The sequence below is a fragment of the Lathyrus oleraceus genome, chromosome 6 (assembly GCF_024323335.1).
Source record: "Lathyrus oleraceus cultivar Zhongwan6 chromosome 6, CAAS_Psat_ZW6_1.0, whole genome shotgun sequence".
NCBI classification, from domain to species: domain Eukaryota; kingdom Viridiplantae; phylum Streptophyta; class Magnoliopsida; order Fabales; family Fabaceae; genus Lathyrus; species Lathyrus oleraceus.
In genome coordinates, this window is record NC_066584.1 from 31,921,693 (window position 1) to 31,940,223 (window position 18,531).

General features: G+C 33.7%; 1 protein-coding gene across 1 annotated transcript; it reads right to left on the reverse strand.

Moving 5' to 3' along the window:
- Positions 1-4,115: 4,115 nt before the first annotated feature.
- Positions 4,116-8,258, reverse strand: LOC127095935 (uncharacterized protein At2g24330). Its single transcript, XM_051034573.1, has 5 exons — positions 7,693-8,258; positions 6,425-6,569; positions 5,643-5,752; positions 4,791-5,217; positions 4,116-4,528 (listed from the first exon to the last, which is right to left on the reverse strand). The coding sequence occupies exons 1-5, from the start codon at positions 7,981-7,983 to the stop codon at positions 4,260-4,262; spliced, it is 1,242 nt and encodes a 413-aa protein (XP_050890530.1). The 5' UTR covers positions 7,984-8,258; the 3' UTR covers positions 4,116-4,259.
- Positions 8,259-18,531: the final 10,273 nt, after the last annotated feature.

The following is an 18,531-nucleotide window of genomic DNA, read 5'->3' on the forward strand; positions in this document are numbered from 1 at the left end:
CATGGACCACTAAACAAACCATAATAAAATTAAATAAACTAGAGGAATGCCAAAGATACCCTATTTAATAATAAAAATTCTTAAATAAAACAAATTCTTTTCTCTTTCTCTAGTGGACCTCCTCTTTAACACCGTGTCTTAAATGTTAAAAAAATGAGTTATATATCACAATTTAAAAAAATTTAGTCCTGAATTCACCAACTTTTTTTTCTTTCTGAAATCTATATTAGAATTAAAGTATTCTCATTTTTATTTAAATAAGGTCAAGAATAATTTAAACTTATCTAATTGATTAGTGATAAATTATTTATTCCATGTATGAAAATGTGCCTTTCAACTGCTTTTTAAGTGACTAGTTTAAAAAAGAAAAGAAAAAACTAAAGTGTGATATAAAATAGTTTAGTGTATAATAATTTTTCGCTTTTTTATTTGAACAATGTTAAAATGAAATATTTGTTCATGTATGATTTTATATTAATTAAATCAAATTAGTATCTTTTCTAATTCTAATTATTTTTTATTTTTTATTTTGAAGATGTAAAATAATTTAAAATTTAACTAATTTATTAGTTATAATTAAAAATTATCCCATGTATGAATTATTTGTGTTAATTTTATTTTTTTAGTTGACAATACAAATTATGACTTATAAGAATGAATAAAAAGTATAAGAGTTTTTAATTTAAAATAAAAGATATGTGACAGAAAATCAAATGACAATAATATTAAATGAAAATATTTTGGATACTATATAAAAATGATACAATCATTATTTTAATAATATTTTTATTCCATGTTAAAAGGAAAATTCTATATTTATTTTTATATCTCTATATTTTATAAAAAAAGTGACAATTTTATCCTTATATATTTTTAACTAATTTATTATTTTATTTTTTTAAAAAGAAATTATTTTATTTTGCGTATCCCAAGACTTTGTAAAAGAGTTCTGATAGTCAATTTTTATGTATAAAAAGACTTTACAAAAGAGTTTCGGTAGTCATTTTTCAAATACTTATTTAATTTATTTACTTGTGTATCAGAAGACTTTGCAAAAGAGTTCTGATAATCAATTTTGATGTACCGGAAAATTTTACAAAAGAGTTCCGATAATCATTTTTTAAATATTTTTTAATTTTTTTTATGTACCAAATTTTTTGCAAAAGAGTTCCGATAATCAATTTTTATAATATTTTCAACTTTTAATAAATTATTTATATGAGGATAATTTGATCAAAATAAATTTAATGTAGAGATAGGAAAATAAACTATGGAAAATAGAAAAAAAATTATGTTCAAAGACAAACTTAACAATAAAAAAAATACATGTGTCATAAAAGAAGAGATAAGCATAAATGATTTTTTTAAATAATTTTTTTATATTTAACATCTTTCGGATATTAATATAGTGCGATTTAGTTTTTATAAATTTTTAAAATCTTTTAAAATTATTTTTGTTTTTTAAATTTTGGGTATACGCGGGTGAAATTCTACTATTATATTTATTTCAGCTTTTAAGGTCTATTTGATTCAATCAAGAAGAGGGGAGGAGAGAATTTTTTATCAAAGAGATGAAAGGTAAAGGAAAATTTTTTAATTACATGTATGTTTGATTCAAAATATAAAAAAGGAGAAGGGGGAGGTGTAACACCAAAAACCTTGAGACTTATATATTAATCTTTACACGACAATTAAAGGTGTCATCCGTGACAAATTCTCTAATAAAACAAATATGTAGAAATATCAATGTCATACAACAACTATCATTGCACGTTCACCTTCACTTAGGGTATCCTTGCGGCAATATCGACCTCATTTCAATTAAACAAGACGATATAACTTAAACATTTAGTCTCAACTTCAAAATTAAAATAAATTATTTTCAAAATGAAGAGTTATCATATTCAACTCTCAACAACTTCAACATAAAATGAATAAAGCAATTATACTCCAACCGAAACATAACAAACAAATGTTTTCAACCTCAATGTTACAGAATCAGAGCAAGACTTTTAAACAACGATGAAACTAAGCGAAGTAACTTCATGAGCTAACTTCTACTTACAACAACAAACTCTACTCATGGGTATCTGCAAGATGTTTTTGGTGGACAACATGAAAGCAAATGGGGTGAGAAACAACAATCCAATATAAACAGTATAAAGAATGCTAAGGTAGACAACACACAACAAACACACATTCATTACGCAATCATCCATAACATATTCTCACACCCAAATCAACATCATGAACAATAAACTACACATGCAATTATGTATGCAAATATACTTCATATTTGACCCATTATGCATGCGGTATCATTCATGAACACTCAGGTTCATCTCGCTCCCGATCTCCACCGTAGGACTAGAGCACACCAAATCGTTATCATCATCATAAGTAACTCTTCACCAGCTCCCACCTAGAATCAGTTACTCACTCCCAATCCCCATCATAGAACCAAAGATACCAAAACTGGACTGAAGTTCATACCCCATGATGCATGACTCTCGACAACATAAGGATCACCCTACACATCTCACCATTTAGCCATCAAAATCAACAAAAAATAATACATACATGACATATATTCATCCATAACATATTATTTTCATGGTTTAGCATATTTAATACATCAATCCCTCAAAATCTTGTTTCCGTCAAAACCTTCAAAATCCTCAAACATAGTGGAAAAATCAATATCTCAAAACAAAAAATAATACACATATATGCACACAAAATTCATCATTAAAACATTCAATAACATCAAAACATCATAGAAATTCAGAATTAATCACATTCCAATTACTAAAGAGAGTAAAGGACCTCTCATTTCTATCCGTCATGCAATACACCTAGATTGATAGCATTTTCTTCCCCCTTACATTAGATTTCCAACAATGATAGTGAATTGAACAACTTCTATGCGTCTCCCTTCTCAATCCGGACTTTCCTTCCCAAAATGCTCTTGGTTCCTCTTTATCTCTTGTTTTACATATTGTCAAATTTCTCTAAAAACTTAGCTCCTCTCCCAACTTTTAGAATATATAAAAAAAATTCTAACTATTTTCTCAAAATTACCGTTTTGTCCAACTCATTAGCTTCCCTACTCTTCCACATACTTTCTCCAATTCTCATAAATCACCCAAAACTTCTATTTTACTATTTTATTTAATTAATTCAAAGAAAATTATATTTATTCTAATATTTAACTAAAATTCTAATTAATTCTAAGCAATTATATCAAACTCTTACTCTCAATATCGCTACTCCAAGGATACTTACCTCCACAACTACACAACAAATAATTTAAAACATCAATTAATCAAATAAAATTTTAAACAATTAAATTAATTAATCGAATTTTAAGTGTTATAGGAGGCATTTTATTTACAAATATTGTTTTATAGGGAAAAAAAAGTATTTTAACACTAATTTTTATTTTTTTATCATTCTAATTTTACCATACCTTAATATTTTCTGTTTATAATTCAAATACAAATTTATTGATAAAATACAAAGAATATCATGAAAATTTTGATAAAAATATAACAATTATAATATAGGATTTAAAAAAAATTATCAAATAAAATAAAATCTAACAAAAAATATTATAAATGAACCATTAGAATAATTAAAAAATAATATTAAAATATAAAAAATAAAATAAATTTTTTTAAATATATAATGATAATAAGATAAAGATGCAAAAATATAAAAAATATATAAAAAAAAGATAAAATTTATTTAAAATAGAATTTTTAATATTTTAATAAATTAAATTTTATATTTAAATAAATAAATAAGAATAAATATGTAAATATAATTATAATTATAATTAAAATAAAACCTCTCCACTCCACTCCAAATCCCCCAAATCAGAGCAAAAAGTGATTCGGGAGAGATTTTTATCTATTCCATCTACTTCCCCTCCCTCTCTTAAAATTTGAACCAAACACATAAAACTATTAAATATTCCTCCCCTCCCCTCCCCTCCATTTACCTTCAACCAAACCAAACCAAACCTATATATATATATATATATATATATATATATATATATATATATATATATATATATATATATATATATATATATATGAAAAGAAAAATCATCTCAGAAAATTTGCGTTGAGTCACAGGCAAAATATATATGATACAAAACCAACTGCAAAGTTGCTCTCTTTATAGTTGTCAGTTTCATGGAACAATGAGACACGTATTCAAACAGCCCGTCCTTGAATGAAGCTTTCTTATAGCTATCTTTCTTCATTCCCTCCTAACTCAACCTCTTCAGATGTGTGCTCGACGATCTCACGGGTAGCATTTACTGGTTCATTGTTAGTGACCGATCTGTCAGAAGCACAAATACTATCATTTTTATCTGCCTCTCCATCTGTTTTAGGGGACCTGGTGTTTGTCGAATTAAGAGCAGATATGGGCTCAGCTGAATGCTTTGGTTTGTTCAGGGCGTGGCAGTGTGGGCAGTAGTAAGTGATAAATGGGAAATCCTCTCTCCGAGCAAGACCTGAAGAGACATAAGACCTTATCATGGTCAAAAATGTGGAAAAAAAATTTTAGTGATCAAGTGACGACCATTAATTATTCATCTTCACTATCTATATATGGTTGCATTATTGCATAGTCAAAATCTATTTCTATTAGTACTGTATAAAAAGCCTTCTTGATAGTATTGACTGAAACATAAATGGGATGGTCATGATTGGTTTTAACCATCAATGCATAATTTTATGATAAAGCCTGTAAGATAAAACCAAAATTCCACTTACCATTATGCATATAGCAGTTACCACATATGAGTGCATAAGACTGCTTTGGATCCTCACCCACAAGCAATGCTGCAATTTGAGCAATCCATCCTCCATCATACTTTGTTGAGCTTTGAGGTTGGTGATGCTCAACAACTACAACCTGTTTCTGCGTGTGAGTCTGAGTTTGATCAGTTCCCCTGGAAGCAACTAATTGTTGATCGGGATGATTTGGAGCTGTTGTCCCTAGAGTAGTGGATTGAGCTTGCCCTTGTTTGCGATTCCTAAGTCCACCAGACTGCACAAGTTCAACATTGTTGGTCTTTCCTGTCGGAGCACCAGATATGGATTCATCTGCCATGTGCAGTTTCAAACCTGATTCTGCACCCAACTTGGATGCCAAAACAGTTGCAGCAGCCGCCTTTGCTGCTGGGTCTGTGTCATATTTCTACAATCACAAGTAAAACCAAGCACAGTTAGATTGAGAACACAAAGCATACGAAATCTCATTGAAATCTAGCACGAGTTTAAAAATATATATGGTATACGGGTCTTTTTCTTAAGGGTCCTCTGTAGTAATGGTGGCATTCGCAGTGAGTGGGCATTCGAAGTGAGTGGGCTTCATATTAGCTCAAGGGAAATATTTTCCATTATTGGGTGTTATCAAGTGACGGGGGAGGGAATGTTAGGGGACCAAAATGTTTGACTTGATTTATCGATTATAATATGAAATGCACCAAATGTAGCCTCAAATTTTTTTATATTTAAGAACATGAACAGATCAATACAACCCCAAACATTGGCAGCTCCAAACAACAAGGAGAAAAATGTAATATTGAAAGCCATGTGACAAGTATCACGCCAAACAAACACCTGAATGAGTTGTTGAGTAATGTAATAGTTTGTCTTCTCTTTGAGGTCGTCAATTTTTTCCTTCCTTTCAGCTCTCAGCCTATCAAGAGTTTTTTGGTCCCTGCGATCACCTATTAAAATAACACCTTCATATTAAAAATTCAACCAATATTATTTGCGTTTGGCATATCAAACTCTAAACACGGGCTTCCAGTCCAAAAAATTGCATCCATTCAATTGAAAGTTAATGTTACAAATTCATCTTTAGAGTTGGGAATCATAGCTTATTACATCGCATGACTGATGGTACCAAGTTTCTTTGTTCAAATACTGCTCCTTCAAGCACAAATTTATCACAGAAGCTTCATTTTAGGTATATGTCCTAAACTGCATCATTTTTAGGAGCTTCTAATAAATGTCCTAATGACACATAAAGATCATGTTTTGTTATCGGTATTACTGCAAGACTACACCAAGGTAATCAATAATGCATAGAGAAAGAAGTTTGTTTTAAATTCTTGGCAGGAAATCCACTTAAAGCACAAATAACAACAGAAATTCTACAGAAAATGACAAAGTCAGAACTATTCCCGAACAGTAAAATACGTCATATATCAAGCCAACCAAAAAAATAAAAATATCATGGGAAATACAAAATTAAAGGTTTTATTGACCTGGATGTCAGACTGCAAATTCAGTAGAACAACTGACATGATAAAGAACTAGTGATCTGGTTTATGAAAATAAAAATAAACAAACTACTGCAGGATATGTGTATTAATTAGAAATTTCGTGACACATACACATCCTTATGAAGCTTACAAATGTTGAATATGCAGCAGATGAAAATGCAGGCAAAAGAAACATCGGCAAAACTCGAATTGCCCTCATTTTCCAATTCATATCCACAGTTCTTGTTGTCATAATCGCATAAGCTACGGCAATGACCTGAAAATATTGAAAATGTTTTCAGCAAAATATATTTTTCCAACAATGTCAAAAAATAAAACCCTCGGTAGAACAATATTAATATATCATCAAATTAATTTGTAATTCGAGCAAGCCCCTCTTTTCATTCTACAAAAAGACTTTTATCATCAGATAATCATATATATTTTGTAAACATCACAAGTGCTATAAACTTTAGTCTTCAAAGACTTTTATCATCAATTTAGTAACCAAAGTGTAATCTGCTTCTGTACTCTCCTTTGAAAGATAAAAAAGAAGGTAAAAAATGACTAACATAACGGGTATGTATGGAATTCCATTGCAAACTCATTGTTGGGTGTCTACACAAATGCTACGGATATTTAGACTATGTTTAGATATCATTAAATTAATAGAGCAAAATGGAATGGAGCAAAATGGAGTAGAGTGAAATGAAGATTCCATTCCATCTTTTGTATGTTTTAGGACGAAATAAGGTAAGTTTGTCATTCCACCCAAATCGGAGGGGGAGAAATATGGTGGTAAATGATGGAATGAAATCCATACCATCCCATTTCGCTCCCGCTGCATCCAATTTTAACTTATCTAAACAATGGAATAACACTTCATTCCATCTCATACCACTCCATTCCATCCAATTCCATCAATCCAAATATACCTTCTCATTTTCGCATATTTTCAAATGTAAATCAAACCTACACTAAAAGATGGCAACAACTCCAATCATTATCATACTAATCAACAACAAAAATCTTCCAAAAACCAAAGAGATAGAATGTTTGTATTTTCAGAAGACAACAAGAGAGGTTTAGTCTTATAACTTTATTTCCTCTTCAATACTCACTATAGTGATATAATCTCATTAGTAATTATAATAAACAGTATACAATACACCCCTTATCTTATAACTCAATTTTTTAGGGGTGAACTAAACACAACCTAAATTCCAAATATTATTCTAAGATCATATCATAGTATCAATAATAATTAAATTATTTTTTTGCAAGAGTAGTGAATTTTTTGGACTGGTGCAAGAATAATGAATAATAACTAATAAACACCGAAAATAATTAAAATTAAAATATTAAACATCTAGGAGTAAAAATCGGAATGAAAAATATACCTCAAATAAAACAGAGAAAATAATAATATGGCGAGAAGCTCGCCTCCAAGAACGGGATCTCTTGTTCATTCTACTCATAACCGAAGATTCTTCCTTAGAAATACTCTGAAGCCTTTTTTCCAAATTATCTCTATTAGACCTAAATATAAAATTCCAAATTCGAGAAATTAAACCTTTACGCTTCGTCTTTCCGTTTTCATGAGTAGAATCAACAGTGTCAGTCGTCTTCTCTTTCTTCTCACCGCCACCGCCACCGCCGCCGCCGCTAGTAACCGCTTTCTCTTCTGCCATTGCCGCTATCGTTCTCGAAACGCGGTGTTAGAGTCGTGATTAACGAAATCGAAGAGAGGAAAAAGAGTTGAAGTTGAAAATGAAAGCGCGTTGAATTGGATCGCGGAGAGGAAACGAAGTTCGATCTGAGAAGGTTCGAGAAGGTTTCGTCACGCGCGAGCGCGTTACTGAGTTGACGAGTTATGAAGTGGATGTGAGATACGATGGTGTAGTGAAAAAATGGGACGAGGGAAGAACCGATAAAGCGTAACCATCGGGAATTGGATTTAATTGGGGGTTTTGGTTTACTTTTCAAGATTTTTTCTTACATTATTTGTTTATTATTATTATTTTCACATTAGTCGTTATTGCATTCTACTACTATTATTATTTGTTATTTTTATCTCTCTTTTACCCTTTAAAAAAAATCTCTCTTCGTCAACATGTTAAAAAAATTACTTTGTTTGTTGTTCTGTTTCATCTGAAAAATGCTGAAATTACTAGGTAAATATTATATTTATTTATCTTAATTTTTGAAATTATTATTATTTTATCTATATATTAAAAGATTAAATTTATGATTTCAAATTCAAAATCAAACTATTCAAAAATTCAAGTAAATTGAAAATTAATACTTTAAACTTTGTTTTGTTTTATGAAAACTAAGAATATTTTGTAACTTAGTTTTTGAAAGGAAATACAAGATTTCGCTTATATTTTAAAATAATTTATTATTTTTTAAAATTTAAAAATAATATAAATATATAAATTATATATTTTTAAATATCAAACAAAATTTAAAATATAAACGTAATTTTTCAAAACTTTTTCTTCTAAAACTCTTTAAAAGTCACATAAAATAATTTCATGGAATTCAAAATTTAAAATATTTCTGTTTATATTTTTTTTAAAATGAGCATGTTATAAAATATCAATAAAATCATTTTTTATATAGAATCATGTCTAAAAACTTATAGATTTACTTTTTTATATTTTGTTTTGTGAAGACTGAATTTAAATATGAGATCATGAGAAAACACATTTTCAAAATTCAAACTTTCACCATAAAGTCAATAGAACCCTTAAATTAATATTTTATATTTTTACAAAGGTGGATATGTTATTTACTAATTATATATTTTTCTTTCCTCTCATTACTTATTCGTTTTCATTTTCTATTTGCTTTCATTCTTTAATATTCATTCTTCACATTTCATTTTCTATATACTTTCATTCTTTAATATCATTCTTCTTAATTCTTTAGTTATTTATTTCTATGTTCTTTTTTCACCCAAACAAAGCATAGTGAATTTGTGATATTTAATATGAGATCAAGACTTGTTACCAAAAAAAGAAGAGATTAAGACATACGAGCTAATCTAATTAATAACATTTTTCTTATAATTTTATAAATCACTTTAATTATCCATTTTTGGACAAGAAGTTGGTTATGCTATGGTATTGTCAATGTTATGGCGTTGAACTAGTTGACAATTAAATGCAAAATAGCTCGAAGACCATGTGGGGTGGTTTACCCAACTATCCAAATTCTAATAACTGAATATGTAAATTTCGAACACACAATACAAAATTAAAAGTAGAGTTAGTGACCGTTTTTCTATTTATATAATAACATGATAGTATCAATCACCTCAATTATCCTTTAATATTATTAAAGTTTATTAGGAGAAAATAGTAAATAACCTATTATATAATTATAGATGTTGAATTGTAATTTTTTGTGTCGAAGCAAGTTGTGTTAGTGTGTCGAAGTGTCGAATCATGTTATTTTCCACAGGATTTCGACTTAGGCATATTTTAGTACTGTTATCTATTTTAGGTTTTTACAGTTTTGGGCTTTGACTTCAGGTCCAAGTTAACATAAATCTATAAATAGAGGGAGCAACCCTTATTTTTGTAATGAAGTGAATAGAGTATTCATAACATTGTAATTCACAGTATTTTGCAGTTGCAAAATGAATAAGAAGTTTTCTACAGTTTGTGGACAAAGAGAAACTCTATAGAATTTAATTCTTCCTTCATCGTTCTTTACTTTCTTTCTTCATTCTTCTTTTTTCACTGTTATTGTGTGGGTGATAAAAATCTTGTTCATCAAGATTGATTAAAATTCTCCATAGGTTTTGGTGGATTTCCAACATCTGGTATCAAGAGCTCCGGTTGAAACGATTCGTGGGAAGAAAATCATCATGGCAACGAATCATCCAAACGAGCATTTTTCAGCAAATCTTCTGATTCTCAAGAACAACAATTATGAGAATTGGTGCAAGCAGATAAAAGTTGTGTTTTGTTATTGAAGCTAGCGGAAATATACCCGAACGTATCGCACGCTCGAGCATACAACAGAGTCGCCATCGAACTTTATTTATCCCCAAAGGGAAGGGAAAACATCAATAAACCCCTGGGGGAAAGAGATATGCTGGGTAAGGAAGTCGGTTATGTAAGGGGAAGATATTAGCACCCTAAACATCCATGATACTCCATGGGAACCGTTTTGATTGTTCTCGCTCGGTTAGGTGTTATCTAAAGATTACTCGTAAAAGAATGGGAAAAGGAAGAGAAATAGATACAGTGCTCGGTGAGAATTATGGCCCTCATGCCTACGTATCCTCATAGTGCGATAAGGAATTCAGAGCTTCGTAGTTCAAGGAACTAGAGGCGGGAGGTGAAAAGGAGTGTGATCGAAGTATGATTTGAACCAAATAATAGTGTTTTGAGCTCCAACAAGAGGTGAAAACATGAAGCCAAGAGTAAACAGGTATGAACCAACAAGTGAGGGCCTACGACACTGTATCATTGTATTGGAACAACCAAAAAAAGAGGAATTAGGTGTTTGGGTTAAGGGCCAAAAAACTCTTGGTTCATAAGGAGATACAAGATGGAGTACAAATGTATAGTGTACTTGGCTCAAAGATAACTGCTATATCACATGGAGTGAATAAAGGTAGAATATGAGTGCATCATGGGATGAACGGAGTGAAGTGACCAAAGTCACGAAATTGATTATTTGGTGATGAGTGACTGAAGAAGTATTGTTTGAAATCGAAAGGTGAAAGTATATTGGAATCCATAAGGGAAATGAGATTTCTACCATAGAGAGAAACAACTCTAACCACTATATGGACTAGTAGCCCGCCACTAGTTTGGGTTAAGGGCCAAACAACTCTAGGTAGAAAGGCGGATTATTCGTTAGGCGTCCTAAAAGGGTGTATATGGAATTCCAAAGAAAGTGTATTACGATGTCAAAGGAATAATATGTCACTGGGTGAACGATTTATGATCGAAGGTAGGTAATGGATTGTGAAAGATATGAATGATGCCCTAAGGCGAAGGAGGAATAATTAGAAGTATGTTCGCCAAGGATTCGCATCCTTGTGCCTACGTATTCTCATTGTTCAATGAGAAAGTCATACCAATCGTAGTTTGGAACTATGAGAATAGAGAGAGAGACGTTTGTCTAAGCAATAGGGACTCACAAGACAAACACTTCGTCAAGGAATGATTGTAGTATGGTAGTACAAGAAATAGTGTGTCACTTACTGGGGAAATACACAATTCGAGATCAAATAAGAATAGTATCTTGGATCCAGGAAAAGGAGATAGACTCTTGATCAAAGAGCAAGGTAGGCATTTATCAATACGCGGACCAGCAGGCTGCCACTATAAGGTAAAGCCGAAAAGAAAGACTGAATTAGGTGTTTGAGGTTGTTTGCCCAAACAACTCTAGGATGAAGAGATGGACTGTCATCAGGACGTCCTAAAAGGATAGACAATGAGTCCAAGGAGAAGTATGATTGATCTCAAAGGATGGTATAAATAGAATGAATGGTGAATGATTGATTGATAAATAGGGTAGCTCGCGAAGAAACTAGGTTCTCCTGCCTACGTATCCTTATAGTGCAATAAGGAAATCAGAGCTTTCGTAGTTTAGCCCACTAGGGCTGAAAACAAGATGATTTATGAGGCAAAAGAAGTAGAATGAAATGATTGAATGGAATAGACTTGATAGTTGTTGGATGAGATTCACACTAAAGTCTATGAGTAAAGGTGGATACGATAAGCGACAAGCCAAATGTCTCGCACCCAAAGATATCCAGAATGAGTGTAGGAAAGCTCTAGTCTCATTCCTTCTTTACCACTTAAGGCTCGTGGCATGTAACTCTCTTCTTAAACTTCAAGTGGAGAGAGAAGAGTCTTTGTAGTTATTTCTTGTGATGATGAAGACCTTATCGATCGTTCGAGTCGAATCGTACTAAAGTCTATAAATAAAGGTGAATACGATGAGCGTTGGGTCATACGTCCCATACCCAAAGATACTCAGAATGGGGGTAGGAATACTCCATTCCCACTCCTTCTCTATTGCTTAAGGCTCGTATCGTACAACTTGATTCATGATTGATAAGTTGTTGATGTGGTCCTTGTTGTTGTTTTTGCTTTGTAGTGTGAGAGAGACTTGTCAATCATATGGTTAGAATTATGTTAAAGTCTATGAGTAGAGGTGAATACGATGAGCGATGGGTCATACGTCCCATACCCAAAGATACTCAGAATGGGGGTAAGAATACTCCAGTCCAACTCCTTCTCTATTGCTTAAGGCTCGTGCCACACACTTCTAACTTTGATTTAACAAGTTCTCGAAGATACCACTTTTGATGCGCTTGAATAATCTGTTGCTTGATATAACTGAGGATGCCTTGATTGAAGATCTTGTCTTGAGGCCTTGAGCTCCACATTTTGGAAGAAAAGTCTTATTAAGTGACCAAGGGTCTTTTGGTCACTCAATTTAGACCGTGGGATTATACAGGTTCAAAGAATTTAATCAATCAAAATTGCTTTTGATCAATTTAACCATGAGTTTTGTTTTGTTTTTAGGGAATTAGGTTTGGATCTAATCAAAGTTAGTAATTGTTAGAAACTACCCTAAGGGATCATGCACTGATTTGTTAAATTTGATTGAAAATTCTAAGTCAGAGGTCCTAATGGAGCATGTACATATTGGTCAAATATTGATTAAAAATCCTATGTACGAGTCCTACAATTGTAAGGAAATGATTAAAGTCTTATGTCAAATTCTAATCCTAATGGGAGCATGCCATTCTATCACTAAAATAACAAGAATAAGCCGATGAGGGCAAAATGGCCATTTGCAAAATATGTCAAATTCTATGGTCCAAAGTTGATTAAATCCTAATGTTGATCTTAAACTAATGATGAAAATGGCCATGATTCTAAATTGAATCAAAGGTTAATTGTCTCTAACTAGAATTTAATCAAAAGTCCTAATTAAAATTCTAATAAAAAAGTCCTAACTAAATCCTAATATCCTAATGAAGATCCTAATATGCTAAAAATCAAGATTTAGATCCTAATTGTCAACCATCAATCTAATTACACTAATGTTGTCCTAATTAATCTAATCAAATTAAAAAAAACAATTAAAAAAATAAAAGAAACAAGCAATTAACTAGGAGGTCCGAAGCAGGAAATAGAGGTGCAAACAACATTTACCTCATGGGCTGTAAGTGAGCCCACTACAGTTTTTGGTATAGAAAGCAAATTCCAAAAAAATGGAAGTGGGGTGTGAATCTGAAAATGCACATGGGTTGCGTCCAAGCCCAATCAATTCAAACGTTTCCAGGGGGTGTACATTGAAAACATAGGGCGAATCCAGTAAAAATCCAATGGGCTTGGTCAAGCCCAAAATCCATTTCTCTCAAAAGGCACTAGGGGTGTATCAACAATACATGGTGTATGATAAGAAATTCTATGGGCCTTAACAACTTAAGCCCAAACCTTTCACCTCTGTTGACTTGCCTAAGTTAACAGATTCAAACTGGCCTTCTAAGCACGCTTACTCTCACTGTTCGTTCACCATGGCTTATCGCGCCGGCGTCCCTCACCGACGTTAATAGTGGCCTACACCTAACTACCACCACCATTGGATGCGCCACTGTATGCTAAACATGAATATGGGAGTGGAATTGGGAAATAGTCACAAAGTTGGTTGAATCGAGCCTAATCATGGAAGAACCCTAATCTTCAAATTTCAAATTAAATGGCGCATGACATGAATCAATCCCTAACACTATGGGGCTTTCACTCTCTAACCTGAGTACTACGCTCTGGCAAGCTCAACGTAAGAAAACAACACGGAAGAGAAAATGACATATCGGAGAAGATGATCGGTAAAATCCACCGGTGAGTTTCTGCACTTGATTTGCTTTCTTCTTCTTCTTCTTCTTCTTCTTCCGTCTCCTTCTTCTTCTTATGAACTAGAAAACGATGAAAATGAGGATGTAGTGGCTTAGCTCAAGCAAATTGAAGCTTCGATGTGAAGCTTCAATGGCTTCTAGGAGAAAAAAAGAGCTTTGAGTAGGGTGAGGGAAGAGATTGCAATAGAGAGAGAGAGTGCAGGTTCAAGCAAAATCCAAGGGTTCTGAAAATGTGAGTGATGAATCTCTTAAATAGAGGTGAGGCTTGGAACTTTGGTAGGCTTGGATTTAGGTTTGGAATCAGTTAGACATGGTTAAGAGTTAGTTGGATTTGACTCACTGAGTTAACTGAAAACTTAGTTGGTTAGTGAATGAGAAACTCAGTTAGTTATGTTAGTTTAAGTTGATTAGTGAATGAGTGAACTTAGAATTAGACAAGTTATTATAAGTTAGGATTAGATTGAGGTTATATGGAAATGATTTTAGTGACCTGCTGAACTTGTTGCAGGTTGGACTTAAGTGACTTTAGCCTTGCCCTTTGGATTGATGAGTGGCTTGTTGTGTAAATGTTATCTCTGCTCATGATTTGGTTCAAAGTTTCACATGTTTTAATACCACTGCTTGCATTCATTCCCTTGCCTTCACTTGTTTCTTTTGTTGCATCATGCTTGAATGGACTTGGCATATCATCTCAAATTAAGGTTTATCCATGGTAGCCTTTTTTATGCAAGCTTAGTCAATCCCTCTTTAGTTTCTTTTTGTTAGGCCTGATAATTTATTCCATGAAAAGAAACTTGAATTTCCTCACCTTGGTGACATTCTTTCATGTAGAATCAGGTGGAATTTGTTGCACTACTGTCACATGCCCTGTTGTACTATAGGTTGCATTTGCTTGGCTTTTTGCTCATGATGGCCCTTGTTGATATGCATGGCCACTAATAGGTTTTGCTTGTGGAAATTGCAGCTGGTGTGCAGTTGCAGGTGAAGTAAGAGCAGGTCAGGTGAAGTAATACATTAGCTCCATAATGCAAATGGCTTGGTGTTACTAGCAGGTTAATGCCTCATTGCTGTTGTTGATGATGATGGCATGATAAGCTTGATGGTTCCATGATAGTTCAGGACAGTGGTATGGAGTTTCAAAGTTTGGACTGCTCCTTATATTCTATTATCTCATAGAACTATTGGCATGATGGTTTGGTGCATCTCATGGGATATCCGTCCTTGGTTTAAACAATGCCTTAGCATGTAGCTTGTGGTATTCTGATTTTGTTTGATTGCTTTTTCTAGCAGGTTAGTAGACTCACAACCATCTGCCAGTCTGATTATGTTTCAAGGCTTGTGTTTTGGCACTCTGTTTGGAAGACAAGTCTTTGGATATTTTGTTTTGATTATAGGCCAGTTGTTGTGGACTTACAACTTCGGATGTATTTGTCTGTTTTGGATGTCATGGCTGAACCAGGGTGGATCTTCTATTGCTCAAGGCTTATGTTGGCTTAATGTTCATGTACTAGTTCTGCAGCATGTGCTTGTGGATAACAGGTATGAGGACCATGGTGGTTTGGTTTTGTAAGGCAATTGTGCAATGATGCCTTAGCTGCAGCTGATACATTGCAGGTTGGTTTGTGAAGCATTGTGAATTGGTTGGCCTGTTTGTATGATGTTTCTTGGTGGTTTTTTACCTGTCCTGACTGAGTTTGTTGTTATATTGGACTGTTTCCCTATGCTGCAACTTTCCATGATCCCTTTCCATCATCACAAGTTCCAAGCCCAATGTATGTGAGAATGTTACACTGGTCATGTAAGTGTCATGGTGTTACTGCAGGGTCCAAGGTAAGGCAATTGTGTGCTGCAGAATGTTGAATGGATTGTGTCATACCCCAAAATTTGCCCGTTAATCTTACAAAACATTTTTCGAAGCACTCCAACTCATTTTTCAAGGGATTGACCTTAAAAGAACAAAGGCCCAGCTCACGAGTGGCCCAATCCAGAAAATGGCCCAAACTGGCCTGCTCGCTAGGCGAGCAACTCCTTCGCCTAGCGAAGCTTGCGATATATCAGAATTTTCGGGCTTCATTCTGAGCCCATTAGGTCACCACAATCACTATAAATACCGACACTTCAGTCACGAAAAGGGAGACGAAGGCGGACAGAAACCCTGGCATAGAAACCCTGGAGACTAACTCAGAGAATTCCGAGTAAAGAAACCCTGAAGGTCGCTCATCCGCACCGAAGTTACCTCCGCCCAACTCCATCCGATACCAAGAGTGGTCAGTCCCTTCAACATCGCAGCTCAGTTGCAAACAGGTTTGCGCATCACTACTGTTTTATGCTTTTAATCGGTAATCTCTACATACATAAGGCATCATGATTAAATTTTCGGATATGTAATTTGATTTCACATGCGAATTTAAGTATGCCTGAATATCTTGAATGTTTGTCCATGCTATTCCTGTAATTAAATGCCATAAAGTTCAGGGTTCTGGAGATCATGCTGCTATCAAACTCAAAACCCGTAGCCGCTCGCTAGCACATCGCTAAGCGAGCCTGTAGCGAGCACTCGCTAAGCCTTCGCTAGGCGAAGCAGGAGCGAACGGGACAGTGGCTGTTTTGTTTCTTTTCTGTTCTGCCTTATGTTTATCTAATCAAGATTTATTATAATTCTGCATTATTTGGCCTGACTTTATGACTGTTGTGTTTATTTTGTGGTGCAATTTTCAATTGTACTTTATCTCGATGTTCTAACCCGTGTGCTGAATTGTGTAAAGGCTTACATATTCCCGAGGAAACGGCCGACTAGGTATTCCACTTTATGTGTGGGATACCCTTATGGAGATGGATTCTGAATTACTTAATTTTAATGTGGAGATTCATCCTAATTGCCTAATTAATTTTAATGTGGAGATTCATCCTAATTACTTAATTAATTTTAATGTGGAAATTCATCTTAAATACTTAATTGCAAAATATTACCGTTGAATATGTGATCTTGGACCTCTCTTTGTTGCCTTACGGTATTACGGTCATGTCCAGCGAATGTGGAGATACCCTTAGCCAAGACCCTTCGATTAAATCATCATGTCCCTCTAAAATAAATCATAGCCCCTCGGATGTTGCCTTCGAATATATGATTTTGTCCCTCGATGACCCTTCGGTGTAGCCTACGGTTAAATGATGATAGTCCATTCGAATGCTAAGGTATCCTTACAACCGTTGCTTTCAATGACCAATCGATGACCCTACGATGACCCTTTTACATCCAAAGGATAAAACTACTTATTTCTCAATAATAAGGACGGTTTTACCCTCACAAGGATAGGAAATGCCCATCAAGACCTTGGGTAGGTATAACTCTTAATTGCTTACTCACCAATCGAAATACTTTTCACACCTCACACCTTTTCAAAACATCTTTTAGAAAATCACCACTTAGTATACATTCATGCTAGAATCATTACCGAGTTATATTTTTCTAAACAACTTTCAAAACTGAACGAGATAACCACTTTGTATACATTCATACAAGAATCATTACAAAGTTAAATTCTCTTTTCAAAACATTTTCTAAACAATTCACAACCACTTTTTCCAGACAAACATAAGTGATCCAGCAATTAAGAGCCCATGGATAACCATGGATACAAAGGGTGCTAACACCTTCCCTTTGTATAATGTACCTCCCGAACCCAAAATCCAATTAAGGTCTTTCATGTTCTTTTCCACCTTTCCTTATTGGATAAAAGAAAAGTCGGTGGCGACTCTTGCTAACCGCGACATTTGCTTTCCAGAGCAAAAACACATAAAGTCAGTTCACCGTATGACAGAACTGGCGACTCTGCTGGGGAGAAATAAAGAGAGGTTACCTTAAAAAAAAAAACAAGATCACTTATTCAAATTGTCTGATTTACTTTTAAGGGATTGCTTGGGTATTTTATGCTTGAGTGAAAGATCCTACACCCGGATCTAGTGTACCTTAGGTAAGTAGCAAAAGATCATCGCGACTATCCGGCGTATACCGGAATGGTCAAAATGATGGCTACGGTTAATGTGACACTTTGGATGTCCTGATGTTCCTCATGTTTACTTGAGGAAAAATTTGGCTTCTGCGTGGTGTCATCAAAGCATTAACCAGACCTTTAGAACCCTAATTGACTCATCCTAGCCATTAGAAAGTAGTGAGATAACTGACTTCGGTTCCGATTGGGGTTGGTTGATACTCGATACTACACTCTTTGAGATTGGACTTTAGGGAAGCTTCGGTCAACCACTTGGTGTTGCACTGAGGTGGACTTAAAGGAAGGTCAATGATTGGAGATCCTTCTAGAACCCGGTTACTATTCTA